General features: G+C 36.1%; 1 protein-coding gene across 2 annotated transcripts in view; it reads right to left on the bottom strand.

Annotated features, from left to right (window-relative positions):
• Nucleotides 1–1,447: 1,447 nt before the first annotated feature.
• The window catches only part of LOC106172458 (neural-cadherin), a 44,421-nt gene continuing 29,106 nt past the window's right edge, over nucleotides 1,448–16,762 (bottom strand). The window contains exons 16-36 of one of the 2 annotated variants that reach the window (XM_013553184.2): nucleotides 16,230–16,545; nucleotides 15,678–15,920; nucleotides 15,001–15,254; nucleotides 14,427–14,665; nucleotides 14,009–14,160; nucleotides 13,271–13,528; nucleotides 12,769–12,978; nucleotides 12,132–12,149; nucleotides 11,239–11,347; nucleotides 10,821–10,999; nucleotides 10,287–10,513; nucleotides 9,282–9,914; nucleotides 8,585–8,821; nucleotides 7,968–8,202; nucleotides 7,376–7,566; nucleotides 6,802–7,099; nucleotides 6,278–6,473; nucleotides 5,373–5,617; nucleotides 4,938–5,060; nucleotides 4,422–4,547; nucleotides 1,448–4,153 (exon numbers count right to left, since the gene is read on the bottom strand). In XM_013553184.2, the coding sequence (XP_013408638.2) occupies nucleotides 3,894–4,153; nucleotides 4,422–4,547; nucleotides 4,938–5,060; nucleotides 5,373–5,617; nucleotides 6,278–6,473; nucleotides 6,802–7,099; nucleotides 7,376–7,566; nucleotides 7,968–8,202; nucleotides 8,585–8,821; nucleotides 9,282–9,914; nucleotides 10,287–10,513; nucleotides 10,821–10,999; nucleotides 11,239–11,347; nucleotides 12,132–12,149; nucleotides 12,769–12,978; nucleotides 13,271–13,528; nucleotides 14,009–14,160; nucleotides 14,427–14,665; nucleotides 15,001–15,254; nucleotides 15,678–15,920; nucleotides 16,230–16,545 (4,749 nt within the window). In that variant the 3' untranslated portion in view covers nucleotides 1,448–3,893. The remainder of the gene's footprint in view (nucleotides 4,154–4,421; nucleotides 4,548–4,937; nucleotides 5,061–5,372; nucleotides 5,618–6,277; nucleotides 6,474–6,801; nucleotides 7,100–7,375; nucleotides 7,567–7,967; nucleotides 8,203–8,584; nucleotides 8,822–9,281; nucleotides 9,915–10,286; nucleotides 10,514–10,820; nucleotides 11,000–11,238; nucleotides 11,348–12,131; nucleotides 12,150–12,768; nucleotides 12,979–13,270; nucleotides 13,529–14,008; nucleotides 14,161–14,426; nucleotides 14,666–15,000; nucleotides 15,255–15,677; nucleotides 15,921–16,229; nucleotides 16,546–16,762) is intronic. The other variant, XM_013553185.2, reaches the window with a different exon arrangement.

Here is a 16,762-nt window from a genome sequence, read left to right as displayed (position 1 = left end):
TCGTTAAGTCCCCATATACCTCCATAGAGACAATAAAATAGTCTAAGCTTGTGAAACAAGAATCCACAATTTTAAACATAATAATCGAAATAAAATACTGCCGGGCATCGGAGCGGCCTAAAACTTGGCACGCTTACCGCAAATACTGCAGGCTACATCATCCCGTTGCTCGTTTGTAAATTCCGTGCATGGCATACGCACAATCAAACCGTACATCCAAATTCCACCTCTGATGTTTGGTAATTGTAAATTTTGTGTTAAAACCAACTATCCTTTGGTCGTTACTTAATTTTCAATTACATGCCCGGCATCACTGCTGTCCCAGATTCGGTCGCATTTTCTATACAGTTGAATATCACTTGCGCAATTCAAATTTATATTCATTAACATCTTTCTGTATTGTCTTATAGAACGAAACTTGGGATGAGGTGCCACGCGAATACCACTATTTCAAGACAGTCAAGCCCACCATTGGGGACGCTTCTTTCTTACCTGCTGAGATCAAGAGCCACTGCCAAGGTTTACCTGTATATACGACTGCACCTGTCAGCTCTCCAGGTGTCAACTCCAGTAAGTGACATATTAGTCTTTATGGACCGGTCATCGTATTAAAATACTCTACAGATTGCTATTTCTTCCTCTCAATTTTATCTCTCGTGTTCTGTTCTTTTTTCAAATTTTATTAGTTGGTTCAAGGTTAAAAATCGTTGATGCATATTTTAAGTAGTGAAATAATATAACGTTCTTTTCTTTTATAGGGCAGAGACGCGCACATAGACCAAGAAATGTAACTGTAAGCGTGCGTGTATTTGGAAGACATATCTTCACAGTTACAATTAGTTTCTAAACATCATGATCGAGAATGACTTTATGCTATGTTTTAAGCACAATTTGTCTTGAAAAAATGCAAAATATCTTTGAAATATTTAAAATATCTTAAAATTCTCTACCAGGTCAAACAGATCTGTTGACGCTATGGAATGCATGCTTGCATTTTAAAAAGTGCATTTTCATTGTTTATATCATGTTAATGACGGTACAGTGTATGCTATTATCTAAGTGATAAAAACATTTACAGCTCCATTTGTTAGAATATTGTCAAGGTACGAAATAAATCTTCAAATTACCATTTGAGTGTTTTTTGAATCACTATGATCCTATATGAGATGTCAAGATAGTCTTGTGGACTATGTATACAGTTACTCATTTCTAATTATAGTAATCATGTTTAGTTTCGTGTTTAATATTGTAATCCAATGTCACATTCTTATGTATTTATATCCATATATACGTTTTCACCGGTACATAAGATGCAATAAATATTCATTTGGTGGTAGTCATTTTCTATATGATTATATTTTAATAGTCATCATCACAGATTTAGTCGTATAATACGGCAACTTCGCGATAGACCCATTACAGTGTTATCACACACAAAAAAGGGCCGTTTCATTAAAAATCAGTTTATTCAAAATGCACAGTATAAGCGGTATGTACAAATATAGAGACAATAAAATGAGCTTTTCTTTCATCTTCCGTAAAACGACAATATCTACGTGCTATAGATGATGAAGCAATACATATCATATATATATATATATAAATTTATATGATGAAATAAAAATACAACTCTACAAGTAGTACGAAGTTGTGCAAATGTGTACAAATATATATTCTAAATATTGGTATCGCACAGCGCGCAGCATTTTTTCAGTCCGGGTAATTTTAGTGGAAAAATTTCATCTCGAGCATGGAGGACAGATCTTTAGTATCGAGAAATCTGTGGGCTCACCTGCCTTTTACACCATACAAAAAAACATTTTGATAACAGGTTTTAATTTCTGGTGAACTCTTTTTCAAACCTCAGTAAAAGTTTGGAACTTCATTCCATTGAAATACATTTGCAATTAAATTTGTATCATTCTTCAAACATAGTTTACCGTTTTAACAATACAAGTTGGTGAAATCTAGTGCTACATTGTAACCCACTGTCCTAACTACAGAAAAAAAATCACTACAAAAAATTGCACTTTGCAAAGCAGCTACCTACAAAGATTACACATTTTGTCTTCTGATATTTTATCTGTACCATTGTTCTTTCTAACTTTATAATTATCTTTATCTTTATTCAAACAAAGGATCATTTACTTGCAATCCAAAAACTACTCTTCGCGCCTTTCAGGTAAAACGGAATCTATAAATGTGTCCCTTCTTCCGCAAACATACAATAATGAAATTAAAGACAATACTTTACTTGCTTCTTGATCTACAGCACTTTACTTCATAAGTAAAAAGTGATACGAAGACCTCCAACAATCTATCACTACGTGAGTTTCTACAACTTTCAGCACAAACGCACATCAAATTACACAAATGAAAGTCTCTCCATAACAGGTACAAGGACAAGAGGCTTCTTGTACTTTTTTCAGAAACACATGTACAGAAATTTCCTCAAATAATACTTTATACATAATCAACTTTGCGATACAGATATGTTGACATTCACAATGGCAAATAAAAACAAGTGACAGGGCGTGGATTTTCCTCTAAAGTGATGGAAAACAATTAATACGAACTCGGGTAATCTCTTGACTAAACATGAAAATTACTAATACTATATATTACATACCGTGATAATATTTCCAAGTATTATAGAAACTATTTTATAAAATTATAATGCATGAGATCAAGGCCCTTTTTATATATATAAACCTTTTGGAATGATCTGTTAGATATATTTGTTTCACTACCCCAAGCAGATCTCACAATCTGCTATGCTAAGATGGAACATCTATTCAAGATTAGGTTGATTCAAGACTTCTACATGAAAAATTTGGTTGCGAGTTATGAGTTTTTGTTTGATTGGTTGATTTTAACCAATCACCAATGAATGAGATTATTAACATTTAAGCTTCAGTGCAATGCATCATAGATAGTGTGCCAATCTTTAACAATGATCATACATATTCAACCACATGGATGTTTTAATACACTCAATAATCTTAATATAAACATAGAAATGATGTTGTTGACACAGAGATAAACATTTCTTACATTTGTGACGATTCAGGTAAAAACATACCTATCACAACTAAATATATGATGAAAAATAAAATTCTTTCTGAACATGTACATTGTAGTGAAGCAATTCATTCAGTTATTTTAGATACTGTGACACAATAATAGTGCTTGTTGTGAATAATGTTAGCATTGCATAAGTTGTGACATTTGTTGGTATTAACACATTTTATAAGTTGTGGCAATGTCATCGGTGTTGAAAGCGATGCCTGTTTCGACCGAATTATTAAAAAGGAGACTGCTGTATAAAAAGTTTTCAATAATGTTTAGTAAAAAAAAAAAGCACAAGGAAAGATTCACCATTTTACACTAACTAAAATGGGTAGCAACTACAAAAACTGCCAAAATGCACCAATAGAATGGCAGACAAGGATGGCTTGGCATATTATAATGGAAAGCATCTGCACTGCATATCTACAGCTGTGGTATGTTGAATGTTTTCATTCCTCTTTCCAGCTAAGAATTTACAAGAAGACAAGACAAATGGAAACTGTCGATAACTGTGGGGAAAATGTGATGGAGAAGTCTCATCTTCTCAGCTGCAGACTTAGTAATGTCATATGAAACTAAATTCACTTAACAGTCTGAATAAATTCCTAGAAACATGTACACACTGTAAAATGGAGCAAGTGAAGAACAAACCAAGTGGCACTTGTACCTCACACAATTTTTCTGTGGGCATGCTCTCCATGCTCATCTTAAAACTGCAACATCCGAGTTCTGTTGAGTTCAACCTAGGCATATCTAATTAGTAGATGGGATCTCAGCTGTTATATCTCGTAATCTTGTGTTTTTGCTTAAGTTCAGTTTTCCATTTAATCGTCTTCCTCGCTCTGTCCTGCTCCATACATTTCTGCAAGCTTAGCAAACCTTGGTCCCCAGTCGTTTAAGTAGTCAAAATTTTGGTCTTCACTTGAAGAGCTGGAATTCAGCGAGCTCAGTGATCCTGCTGTGCTTCCGCCGCCCTCATAGTCATATTCCCGTAAACTGTCCAATGGCGGACCATCTGGGTCCTCATCTGCGTCATTCAGGCGTTGGTGGATAAAGTCACCAACATCAGGTGGGTCCCCTGGGGCTGTAATATATCAATTGTTAATCGTAATTGATTCTCTCTTCACTACGTATAGTTTATCGGTAGTAGTTTGTCTAACATAGAACAAGACAAATACGGAGAACAATAAACAGCAAACATGGAGACATGAGTAGAAAACATTCTACAGCTCATGAAATATGCTAATCATTTATATAAGACATTATTACTCATGGCAAACTTCTGATGAACTGAAGCATTATAAAACTTGATGAAAAAGAAAGAGACCTAAACGGCCTGTGTTCTTATTTACCTTGGCCTAGACCTTTTGTCCTGTCACGTGGAATATCTTCATTAAGTGGAGACTTCATCATGCTAGGTGTACCGTTCATGGGTTTACTTAAACGACTGATATCATATGCATCCTGGTCTTCCTCACCTAGAACAAATGAATAAAATGAGTTCTTAAGTTCAACTATACTACCATTACTCATCAGAATGTGTCATATCACGTTTATGTAAGTGATTAAATATCAGTGTCGTGCTTATTGCTATACATCCACTCTTACAAGTGAGAACTCATTCAGACAATTGAAACAACACTTTTTCTTTCAAAATTTGAAACGTTCTGTTTTTCATTTAAATAGCCTGATTTAATTGGCAGCGGTAGCGTGCTGTTTAAATGAAGTGAACAGTAGTCGTTATAAATATCAAAATTAAACAAGGGTGCCTTTTTTACCTTTCAGTACAAATAAATTTAAAAGTAGTAAGTAATTCTGAAAACAATTTCTAACAGTGAATATAAACAGTTTGGGTATGTCAGACGTACCAGCTCCATCTTCATCATAGTTGACCACATTTTCCCTCATGTCATCATCAACATCAATGTCAATCAGATATTTCTCCGCACCAGTTCTGCGGCGCTGGTAGAGCACAGCTCCAATAAGAAGTCCTGAAAGAGAAATAAGATTTTTCTTTAAATAACTGCACCTTTCTAACAATTTCACATATCCAATTTACATGTTTGCAAATAACATATGTCATTTAATTTTTTTTCTCTTTGATCCTATTAAACAATTTTAACACCTTTCTAAACAAATGTGAATTAATGACACATTAATGTTTTGTCAAGTTGATGAATTCAAGTTGATGAATTTCTTCACCTAACAGCAGACATAAAGTAAATATAAACCCAAAACTACCAGTATTTATTCACCATACACTAAGAGACACATAAAACATAAGAGAAAACAGTCTTTCTTACCTATGATAAGAAGAATCACAATAGCAATGACCACCCATACTGCAGGGGCCACAGCAGCTGCTCCTGTGAAACCCAAAAACAATTGGCAGTTGTCACCAGAATAACCTGCCGGGCAATCGCACCTGTAGCTGAATTCGAGGTTGACGCATTTCCCATTATTCTGACACACTGGAGGAGTGAGGAGGCATTCGTTGATGTCGACACAGACGGCCAGAGTTGCATCATATCTGGCTCCAGTTGGACATCTGAAATGGAAAAAAATTGTAATAATAATAATTCAGAGCACAGAATGTCTAATTTGCACACTTGCAGGCTCTCTCTCTCTTTCTCTTTCTGTGGCATGTTCTTTCAGAATGTTGGCTGCCATGGTTCTGTCTTCTGCCATGGTAGTACAGTGTATAAATTAGGCAAGTTATAGTTAAAGATGCAATTGAAGCGAGCTGACAAGAAAAATGTTTGCCACTAAACCTACCCAATATAGTTTGAGTTACTATAACTTTAAGAAAATACCAAAGGGTATAGTTTCATTTTTCCTGAAAATTGATATTTACAATAAACAGATATTTTTTGCTATCTTTCTGTCATATATGACACCCTTAGTTGTTTTCACCAAACATCATTTAAATAATTATGTTATTGAGTGCCTGCAATGCATCATACATTACAAAGTCATTTGGTGGACTTTAACAAACTTAAGGGACAGAAAATGAGGTCAATTTTATGACAAAAAAATTTGGAGAAAGTGCAGCTTTAAAGCTGTTTTTTGGCTCACCAAGTGATTGATTGGGTTTATCCTCTGACAACTGGGTTTTCTTTGAGTTGGTGGTAGTGATTTACATGCAACACAGGGAATTTATGCTCCCTTCATATGGAACTTTAAAACATAGAATATCTGTCCCCCTTACCTGCACTCGGCGTGTCTCCATAGGTCAACACATATCAAGCCAGTATCAGGAGGGCACACGAAGCCCGCACATGCATCAGATGGGCAACCCTCGACAACATTTTCAGAGCGATCTACCTCGGCTATTGTGCTTTGAGATTCTTCGGATTCCATCATGGGGAGCCACTCGCCAAAGAGTCTCACATCCTGCATACAGGCTGAAGATGAAAAATTGGTGTCTTTATATGCAAGACTTGAATCATATATGCACAGGTCAGTTGTATAACACCTTTACATGAACATACGTATGTGAAATATGCTGCACAAATTCTTTTGCTAGATTTTCTGCAACTGTTCCAATGTTCCAACTGTTGGCCATGCACTTTACTTTCATATTACCAAACTGAATAATTTGACACAATCATATTTTTTGACATTTTGATTATTGTTCAACAAACACAAACCTTTTGACCACTACACAGGCAATGAAAATCTTGGGTAATGAGGGGGGGGGTTTACATAAGCTACTTTGCAGTCATCACTTACTGTTTGACAAATCCTGATCAGGTACTATCCGATTGGACGACCCGTCAATGCCATTAAGCTCAGCCCCTGCGTAAACTCTCCTTTGGTTTATTCTCATGAGGCGGTGGGCGACAGCAGCTCCAAGGTTTTCGGCATAGTATTTCCCTTCTCCTTGATCCATGGTCAAGATGACATGCTTGCCGAATCGTTTCACGTTTACAACATGCCATTCGCCATCAGAAGCATTGACATAGTCCAGGGATACGCTTTGCTCAATGTAGCCAAGGTTGTAGACGAATTGAAGTCTCATGTCTTGGATCTGAAGTAAGTGTTGAGTCACAGTCAGAGATCAGTTTTTAAAATGAAAGAAAAAATAATGATGAAAAAAGATTCAGATGAGAACTAGACACACTCCGAGGACTCAAAATTATTACAAAAATCTTACTGACTAGCTGATAAAGGATGAAATAGTTACAGTAATAACTTACATTAATACATAACCTGCTTCTTGTTATCACAACGATTCAACTGTTCCAAAAGGCCTATCCCAACATGTATCAGTAAAAAATCCTCACAGTAAGTGACCTACGCTTACCTGTAATCTCATGTACTCCCTTCCTGCACTATTGGTGGCCGTAAAGACGCGGCCATGTGTGTCGCGTGTTCGATACATCAGCTGAATCTCCACATTACGCTGGTATGCCATACTGTCCAATGTGGACTGATAGTTCGCTTTCATGACCCACATCAGATAACTGTCTTCTTGGAAATCCACAACAGTGGTGGCTGGATACATACAAGAAAATAAGATTCAGATTGGGAGGCAAAATGTATACAAATCTCTTAATCTAAAGTGAACAAGTGGATGAATGGGGGACGGGGAATTTAAGTCATCAACTGTTTTAATTCCAGGAAAAGTAGGGGAGGAACAGCAAAACTTGCAATATTTTAATGGTCTCTCTGGAAAGCTAAGTGGACATTGTGACCTACTGAAATTTGGATGAAGAAAATATACCTTGTCAACCTGAAGATATTAAGATTATTAAAGTGTTTAAAAACTACCTATCCGTTGTACACACACACTAAATAAATAAATAAATAGATAAATAAATAAATAATTGCACCCACTTCATAAAAGTAACTCAAGATATAAAAATCTCAACATATTCTACTAAGTGTGTACTAACCTGTGGAACACTGAAGACCTCGCCAGCCAGGGTTACAAATACACTTGTACGTTCTCTCACTAAGGCTGGTCACAACACAGGTGCCATTTGCCCCACATTTGGGTCCAGCTTGCTCTCCTGCAAGTTTGATGTTGTTAGCATCAGTTTTGACACCTTCGCAGATCGCATCCTCTCGCGGGCATCCATCTGCGGAGTTCTCGTGCATGCCCGTGTCCCCAATGTGTAGATCATACAGCTGGAGTTTGGAGAAACAAAAATTGAATGAAAAATATTATTAGGATAAGTGGTGTCCTGCGATATATGACACTGCCATCAATTTAGTGGGTGTTAAACAATATAACTTAAATTTGTGACAAAATTACTTGAATACAATAAATAACACCTACTTTCTAACTCGGTCTTGTGTATTGCAAACTGTATACTTAAGAGTTTGAAAAAAAGGTTTAGATATTGTGTTACCTAGGTATAACTGTAAGTAGACTGTAAATGACTGTTAACAGACTTAAGGTTCACAATGCCACTGTCATACCAACACAATTTTCAAGCATTTTCAAGTCATTTTTAATTGATTTTCTCTGCTTCTTAACACATTATTCAAAAGGCAGCTGACATCTTACCTCTCCATTATGAATCAAATTCTTCACACACCCATCAAATCCTCCACTGGTGACCTCTGCTGGGAAATTTGGATTTTGGCGTCCTCCTAACTGCAGAGGTAGGTTGACGTTGATAAACTTATTCTCACCAGGGGTCTCTCCCTCTGCTGCACACAGTCGCGTGTCCTCCGTTGAAGTATTTCCATCATTTTCAACGACCTGGGCATTCTCACAGTTGTCAACCACAACTCTAACTCTCTAAAATATGAACCAGTAGAAATATGATTATTTCCTGAAGTTAACAGATGTATCTGTGCATGTATCAATTTAAGTTTTTAAACAATATAAATGATTTCAAGCATTAGCCATCCTACCAACAGTAAAACCTTTATGACATAATACTGTACAAACAGCCCATATTATCAACTAAAGATAAGAGCAACTGACCACTGCTTAAATTCATATATTTATCCACTTGACTGTATTATTCAAGACAAGTGTTAAAAGTATATCTTCACTCTACTATGATATTTACATATATATTTTATCATGGAAACTATGATAGAAAATGCATCATTTATAGTATCTCATTATTAAGTTAGGAAAATGAAAAAAATTCTTATAATAATAATAAAAAAAATAATAAAATTAAAAAAAAAAAAAATAAATAAATAAATTAATAAAAAGCTGCCGAGCTTTACAGCAAAACGCTACACACCCTTCCAGTTCTGTAGACGGCAATCTCGTGCCACTTTCCATCATTCAATGGCTGCATGCCATCTGCTGCACTGAACTGCAGGGACAGCACTCCAGTACCGTGGTCCACTTTCACTCTGGGAAACCCTCGAACCAGTTCAATGGAGATGAAATCAGTGACGGCATCAACACCAGTCTGCTGTGTAAAAGGACCGTTGTAGAGAATCAAACCATCTGCTTTCTCTGTGAGGAACTCGATGCTAGTTTTGCTGTCCTCACACTGAGACAAAGAAGGGTACCAAGCCCAGCCATTGCCAGAGAAGCTGTGACGCCTCTGCTGGCAACGCGGACCATCAAAACCAGCAGGACAGCGACAGGTGTACCCAGATCCTGACAAATTTGGAAGACAAGTGCCGCCATTTTTACAACTGTCTCCACTACACTGCGTATTTCCATCTGTAAACTCTCGTGCTTTGCATGTGCACTCTGCTTTGATGTAAGCACGCACTCCCACCAGAGAAGTAGTGTTTGTGTTCACCACCAGAGGGATGTTTTCCACGACAAGCTCATTGGTACATCCTCCACTCTCACAAGTCTCCTGAAGACATTCATCCACTGGAACCATTCCTACAGTTATACCGACTGTGCTCTCAAACTGAAAATGAAAAACATGGTCCTTGAAATGACTGTCTTTAGAAATATCTAATTCTGGGCTTTAATATGTGTACTTATATGCAAAATAATAATAATAATAATAATAATAATAATAATAATAATAATAATAATAATAATAATTAATAATAATAATAATAATAATAAGTAAATAAGTTAAAAATCATGTTGACTTAACTTACATAGATTTTAACATTTTAGCATAACAATACACCTAAATCGAATAAATGGCTTGAAAACATAATTTTTCCACAACTTAATTTCTCTAAAAATGTCTGCAGTTCAAAAACCAGTATAATTTTAAATTTAAAGAACAAATAGCATATAACCATGCTCAAATGATAAAAAGCCTTACCTCTGCTTGGTTTAACAGAACTACGCCATTTGTTTTGGTAGCGTTGTACCATGGGGAGCCATGAGCAGCATAGCGCACATCGATGGTATTTGGAGCACTGTTGTTGACAGTAAAAATTTCAACAAACTCGGTTTTGGTGCCAAGTTTTGTGGCCAGCAATTCACGGAACATGTCATATTTACTCTTTCCACCTTTGGGCCTCTCAATAAATTGTTCTGCAGTGATGCCTGAACAGAAATGCGATAGGTGAATTTTGATTTAATTAAAAAATATATCATCAAAAAGTATATCCTTAAACCTGAGAAATTAAAAAAAACTGATAAATCAGACAACATCCTGTGAATGAATTTATCTCTGTAATAACCAGGGTCAGGTGATAAATCAAACATACCATTACATAGGACAGTAGTTACTAAGTAAATTATTATGTACAATAATGTCACTTGGGTAAACAGATATAAAAAAAACAAAATGATCAATGATTTATTTGACTATGATTATAGTACAATTCAATAAAGCCTTTTTAAGTAATACCTGTCAATCTTATGGAGCCAGAGCTGTACACGGCTTCTTTTCCAATGTATTTTATGTTAACCACTACCACGGCAATGGCTTCCACATTTCGAACATTATCAGTGACCTTGACCTCCAGATTATAGTTTCCTTCAGGTGCCCCCTTCAGCATTATCACATCGCCAGTGTCCTGGTCCAAGCTAGAGAATAACAGGTTTAAGTTTTAATTAGAGGTTAAATGTCATGGTCAGTACATATTCCATGTGACATTTCTCTGCCTAAGCCCATAGTGGATATAATTTACACAGCATTTGCGAGGGAGATGACAATATTTGAACTTATTATAAATAAATGGTTACAATTATATCTCAGATAAATTTCTTTAAGCAAGTCTTGGGTTAACTTCTCCTTGCGAGAAAACTCATGTTTCTGTACTCACCTAAAATGTTGAGGCTGGCTTCCAACCCAAGTAAATGTCTTGTCCACTCTATCCCAGTCATCGGGATCTTCAGCATAGGCATTCCCTATCACTGTGCTGCTAAACTGACCTTTAAACACAAAAGAACAAGACAGTCAGAGGGACATCCCAACCAAAAGTAAAGGATCATCCTATGGTATTTCCCCCCAAAATACATGAATTATATTGGTTACAGTGCAGCGACAATCTCTGGTACTGTTTGCAATGTATACAAAGATAATCATTACTCTTTATAAAACTGTACAATATAATTATTGTTTGAAAAAACACAATCTACATATTTAAATACATACTGATGGTCAACAAAAACACACTTCCCCTGATGTTATCAAACACATAAAAAAGTAATAAAAGTAGGTGCTAAAATCAAATAACACACTATTTGACTTGTTATATTATTAAAGATTATCATTCTTTATGATAAAAAATCCACCTGCTATTCAAATGAAACAAAAATTCTGTTGTGCTTTAAAAAGATCTGTACCAAGCAACATAAAACCAATTTCACACAGTCACTGCGCAATCCCATTTGAGATTAGCACAAAACATTTAGTTAAAAAATACAACAAATAAATAAAAGATACAGAAGGTAACTACTTTTAAATAATTGCAAAAACCAAATTATCCCAACACTCAAACCAACCCACATTTATTTAATGGTAAAAACTGACACAACGTTAAATCACACACCAAATCCCTTTGAATGAAAATAATATACTACTTAAATATCTAACAATACTATACTTCATATAACTATAACATATCTACATGTCTAGCACTATAAAATGGTGCAGGGGATAATTGCATGCTGTTAGTTCATGTATTAGACAAACCGTGATATATATAATACTTACTATCTGGGTCATTCCAACCTGAAAAGATTTAAAAATGAGGGGTAAAGTTAGCATAGGGCAAGTGCAGTTTTTTATTTTACTATAGGGTAAATCTAAACTAACTAAGATGTATATATGTGGGCCTATATATAGTTTTGCAATCAATATATAAAGAGTATAATAAGCGTATGATATCTCACATGCAACAGCTGAAGCCAAGTTCTACTAAATCTAATAAATTGGTACTGTAGGGCTCTTATATTATATCATATAATATTCATTTGGCTTAAATATTCTGCACTGATGAGAAGGTTTTGCTATAGTTTTATGAGGAGGCACAGGATGCAGAAGAAATGTTCATCATCTTTATTATATTTTATAGGATTGGTCATTGTGAAAAGCTTTAAATTTCCTAACATGCAACTAAAATGATATATATATTTCTTCAGTGGCTAGATATATAGATATATAAGTCATGAATGCAGAGAATGTCATACATGACTGTCACCACATGCAAATCATACAGCGTCATTACGTTTTAAAATCGGCCTTTTAGAATTTTTTTTCTCTCATTGTCATATGGTTTTTCTTCTTGCCTAATACTGGCCACTATGCACCATGAAGCAAAAACTATTCAACATGCTGTTATAAAGCTTACCTTCAAAGTTATACACAGACACCTCTTTCCGACCGGCTTTGTGGTCATTGTCGTTGACATCTCCGATCTCGATGGTCAGAGTGTTGGTGCCACTCATCACAGGGTTTCCGCTGTCGCGCATCATAATTGGCATGTAGTAGAATTTGGTCTCTTCTCGATCAAAAGTGGCACTTGACTGAATTAGTGCCTGTCCATAAGGGGGTGAGGTTTCTGTTGACGGTAAAAAATTTGAAAGTAAGACCTTGAAAAACACTTTTTAAGTCACGATTTTCTGAATGGCTTTGGATGGGGCACGCCAACGCAATGCATGGGAAACAATAATTTCTAGGAAAATATTTTTTAGCAACATAACATTTATTTGTTTTTTTCATTATTCCCATTTGTCTGTAATCTAAAATTACATGTAGAGTGCTAAATTGTCATAATATCCACTTTTAATTTCCACTTTTACAGTCAACTTCCTATTAGGCTTTTATGTGTACAGTCTCCCTGTCAGACTTACGTGGAGTAAAATCAAAAGTGAACAAGTTGCGCCAGTTTCTAGGAGAAACAGCTCCATCTCCCAAGGCAAAGGTGAATGGTGGGCCATTACTTTCTTCATCAGGATCAACTGCACTAATTGTGATCACACTGACCACTGGTGGGGTATTCTCCATCACCCGGGGTGGAGGGTCAAGGTCATTGGCAAACTGAGGCCAATTGTCGTTAACATCCAACAACCTCACTTTGAGGGTACCTGAACCAGTTTGGGCTGGGACTCCTACAAATTGATAAGAGTTTTATAAATTACTTGTTTAATTTACAAAAACTATAATAATAATAATAATAATAATAATAATAATAATAATAATAATAATAATAATAATAAATGTTTCTAAATAAAATGTGATGGAAAAAATCTGAACTGAAAAAAAAAAAAAAATCCCAAACTGATGAACTAAGTCATTTTGCCAGTGCATCATGTACAAAATATTTAACATATTTGCTTCCCAGCAAATCATTTATCATACAATAATTCATCAAGCATGTCTTCAAATAATTCACATTTCAAGCAATAAAATCAGTGTAAGACAGTGGATTCCCAATTCTACACTATAATATGAATCAATGTGTTATACCTACCTTTGTCAATGGCCATCAAGCATGTCTTCAAATAATTCACATTTCAAGCAATAAAATCAGTGTCAGACAGTGGATTCCCAATTCTACACTATAATATGAATCAATGTGTTATACCTACCTTTGTCAATGGCCAAAATCTTAATTGTTCTCACTGGATCATCAGGGATGGCCTCTCTGTCCAGGCCCTTATAAACATACACAATGCCTCTATTTCCGACTTGCTCGATACGGAACTTGCGCTGTCTATCTGTTCTGCGATCAATTGAGAACCTACGTAAAAGCAAGGAAAGACTTTTAAAACTGTTTAGCATTGAAAATGAGTAGTCAAGTTGTAAAATGCACTGACAAAAGCAAATAATGATGAACAACAGAGTTATTTTGTCAATTTTATAAGATGCTTAATACCAAAATCAACACCAAATTTTAACGAAATTAGGCGGTAGATTCTAGATAAAATATTATGACCAAATGGCTACCCATCATTTCGTATATTCAGATGAGACTTCTAGATAAACATACAATCTGCAACTACTCACTCAAATTGGGCATTAACTCCAGAATCTCCATCCGTAGCTGTAAATTCTGCAACTTTAGTGCCAATTGTAACATTCTCATAAACATCAGTCTCAAATGTCTGAGGAGTGATCTCTGGTGCCATGTCATTGGCATCTGTGACAGTGATGGTGATATTAGCAGTGGCAGTGTGAACGGTGTCTTCTGCGAACACCTGAAGTCTTATCACGGGGTCGGCTTTAATCTGTTCATAGTCAATTTGCTGAAATACAAAATATGACAAATGGTGGGTTATTAATAAAATTGAGATATTTACTTGTTGTGTCATTTCAAATCATCATATAGACTGACCTCTTTCACTTATTCGAATTGCACTGGAAAACACATAATATGAAGACTTTTCTATGTGTGATTAGATTCATGAATTCTGTTATCTTTACGAACTAGTGACCAAAAAAAAGGCCATCTGGTTTTGATCCGAGGTGAAATATGTGTCATCTATGAAAACAAAACTCTAAAATTAGCCAAGATGATGTAGATAAGTTCACACAACTGAGAAATTCCTGAAATCATTTGAGATATCTCATTGCTGTTTACCTGATGCACTTTAACAACTCCATACTGTGTGTCATCATTGCTATCTGCAACCTTATCAACTCTGAAGAAGTTGGAATCCGACAGTCTGAAAGTGATGGCTGCATTGCTGCCAATATCATTGTCTGAGGCAGCCACTGTTAACACTGAGGTACCCACAGTGTAACTCTCAGACATCTCTGCAGTGTAGGAACTTTGCCTAAAGACAGGTGGCTGATCATTCCTGTCTCCTACAGTAATGGTGACAGTTGCGCTGGCTGGAAAGGAGGAAGAAAATGTGATATGATTCCACGTGTTGTACAGAAAAATGTTTGTTTTGAAACACTTATATTATCAATTTCTTCTATAAATTGGGTTCTCAACTGCTTACTGAAATTTTCATGCACCAATAAAGCCTTCTCTGTCAAATTATCAATTGTGATGCCATCTGCAGATCAAAGAGAAAGATCAGTAACCTATTGCACTTTTCCAATATATCATTTTCTTCCTGTTTGTACCATGACATATCTAAAGCTGACGTAATTTTTTTTTTTTTCAATTCGAACATTTCATCAAACCTCTCGATAATTTTGAAAAAATATGTTACCTAATGTGGTCAAGTCATATTCAGGCATTTAAAAATATTGATAAATATTTCAGAGAAGAAAATTTCAAATTTTTTCCCCGATTAATCTACTCACAGGATCTGCTTTGGCTACCGTCTGATGGGTTATCCTGGGCCTGCACCACCAGCTCATACTGAGCCTGGACCTCGCGGTCGAGAGTCGTTGTCAGAGTAGAGATGCCCCCTTTGTTGGTGCCACTGCTCTGAATACTGAAAAGGTTCTGCCCATTGGCACCTACACTGTTCTGGAGGATGGAGTAAGTGACCAGGGCATTGTCCCCTGCATCTTTATCCGTGGCCACCACTGTCATGAAGTTGGCTGAAGTTGACGAAAGAAGAAACATGAACCATATGCTTCTCTCTCATTTATTTTTTGCATGACTATGCTATAGTAGCTTATATTTTGCTGGAGCTTCCTAAACAAATCTTTTTTTATTATCTGGTTTATGGGTAATTTATTATGCAAGTTGAAAAATATTGTTATTACAAAAATTGTGGTGAGGATTCATAAAATTTACAATATACACAAAGGAAAAAATTAATAACAATTGGAAGTGCCCCCCCCCCCCCCCCCCATCTCCTCTCCTTAAAAAAATATTCACCTCACTAGTTATAAAAAAATACTCACGGACTATTTCTCCTTCCATAACTGTTCCTTTCAGCCTCTCAGGGACGAAGACTGGTGCATTGTCATTCTCATCCAGTACGTATACCTTGATCTCTGCATATCCGGTCAGGGCGTTAGGGGATGTGGGTTCATCAACTGCAAGAACGTTGACCTCCCAGATTGGCCTGCCCTCTGGTGGATCACGATCAAGCGGCTTGAGCAGCCTGACTTGTCCGGTTATTGGATCAACATCAAAGTAGCCATCCCTGGCAAACTGACCGTCCAGGCTGTACCGTATGGTGTTGTTACGGCTGGTGTCTGGATCTGTGGCACTTACCTGAAGAGGGAAAGGGCAAAATGATGTAACACATTGATGATCATAATGTGTGATTATGTTACCTGAACAAGACTGCCTGGTTCATGGATAAATACAGTACTGTCAACGCATGAACAGATATACTTGCTTTAAATCCTTATTACTCTCATATTATATTGTATTAAACTCGCTGGCTTGCTCTAGCTACAGCACTGAATAAACTACTCGCACCATTGTT

Source organism: Lingula anatina, chromosome 4 (genome assembly GCF_051362555.1).
Source record: "Lingula anatina isolate TDL-2025a chromosome 4, LinAna3.0, whole genome shotgun sequence".
NCBI lineage: Eukaryota > Metazoa > Brachiopoda > Lingulata > Lingulida > Lingulidae > Lingula > Lingula anatina.
This window is presented reverse-complemented; position numbering and strand designations above follow the sequence as displayed.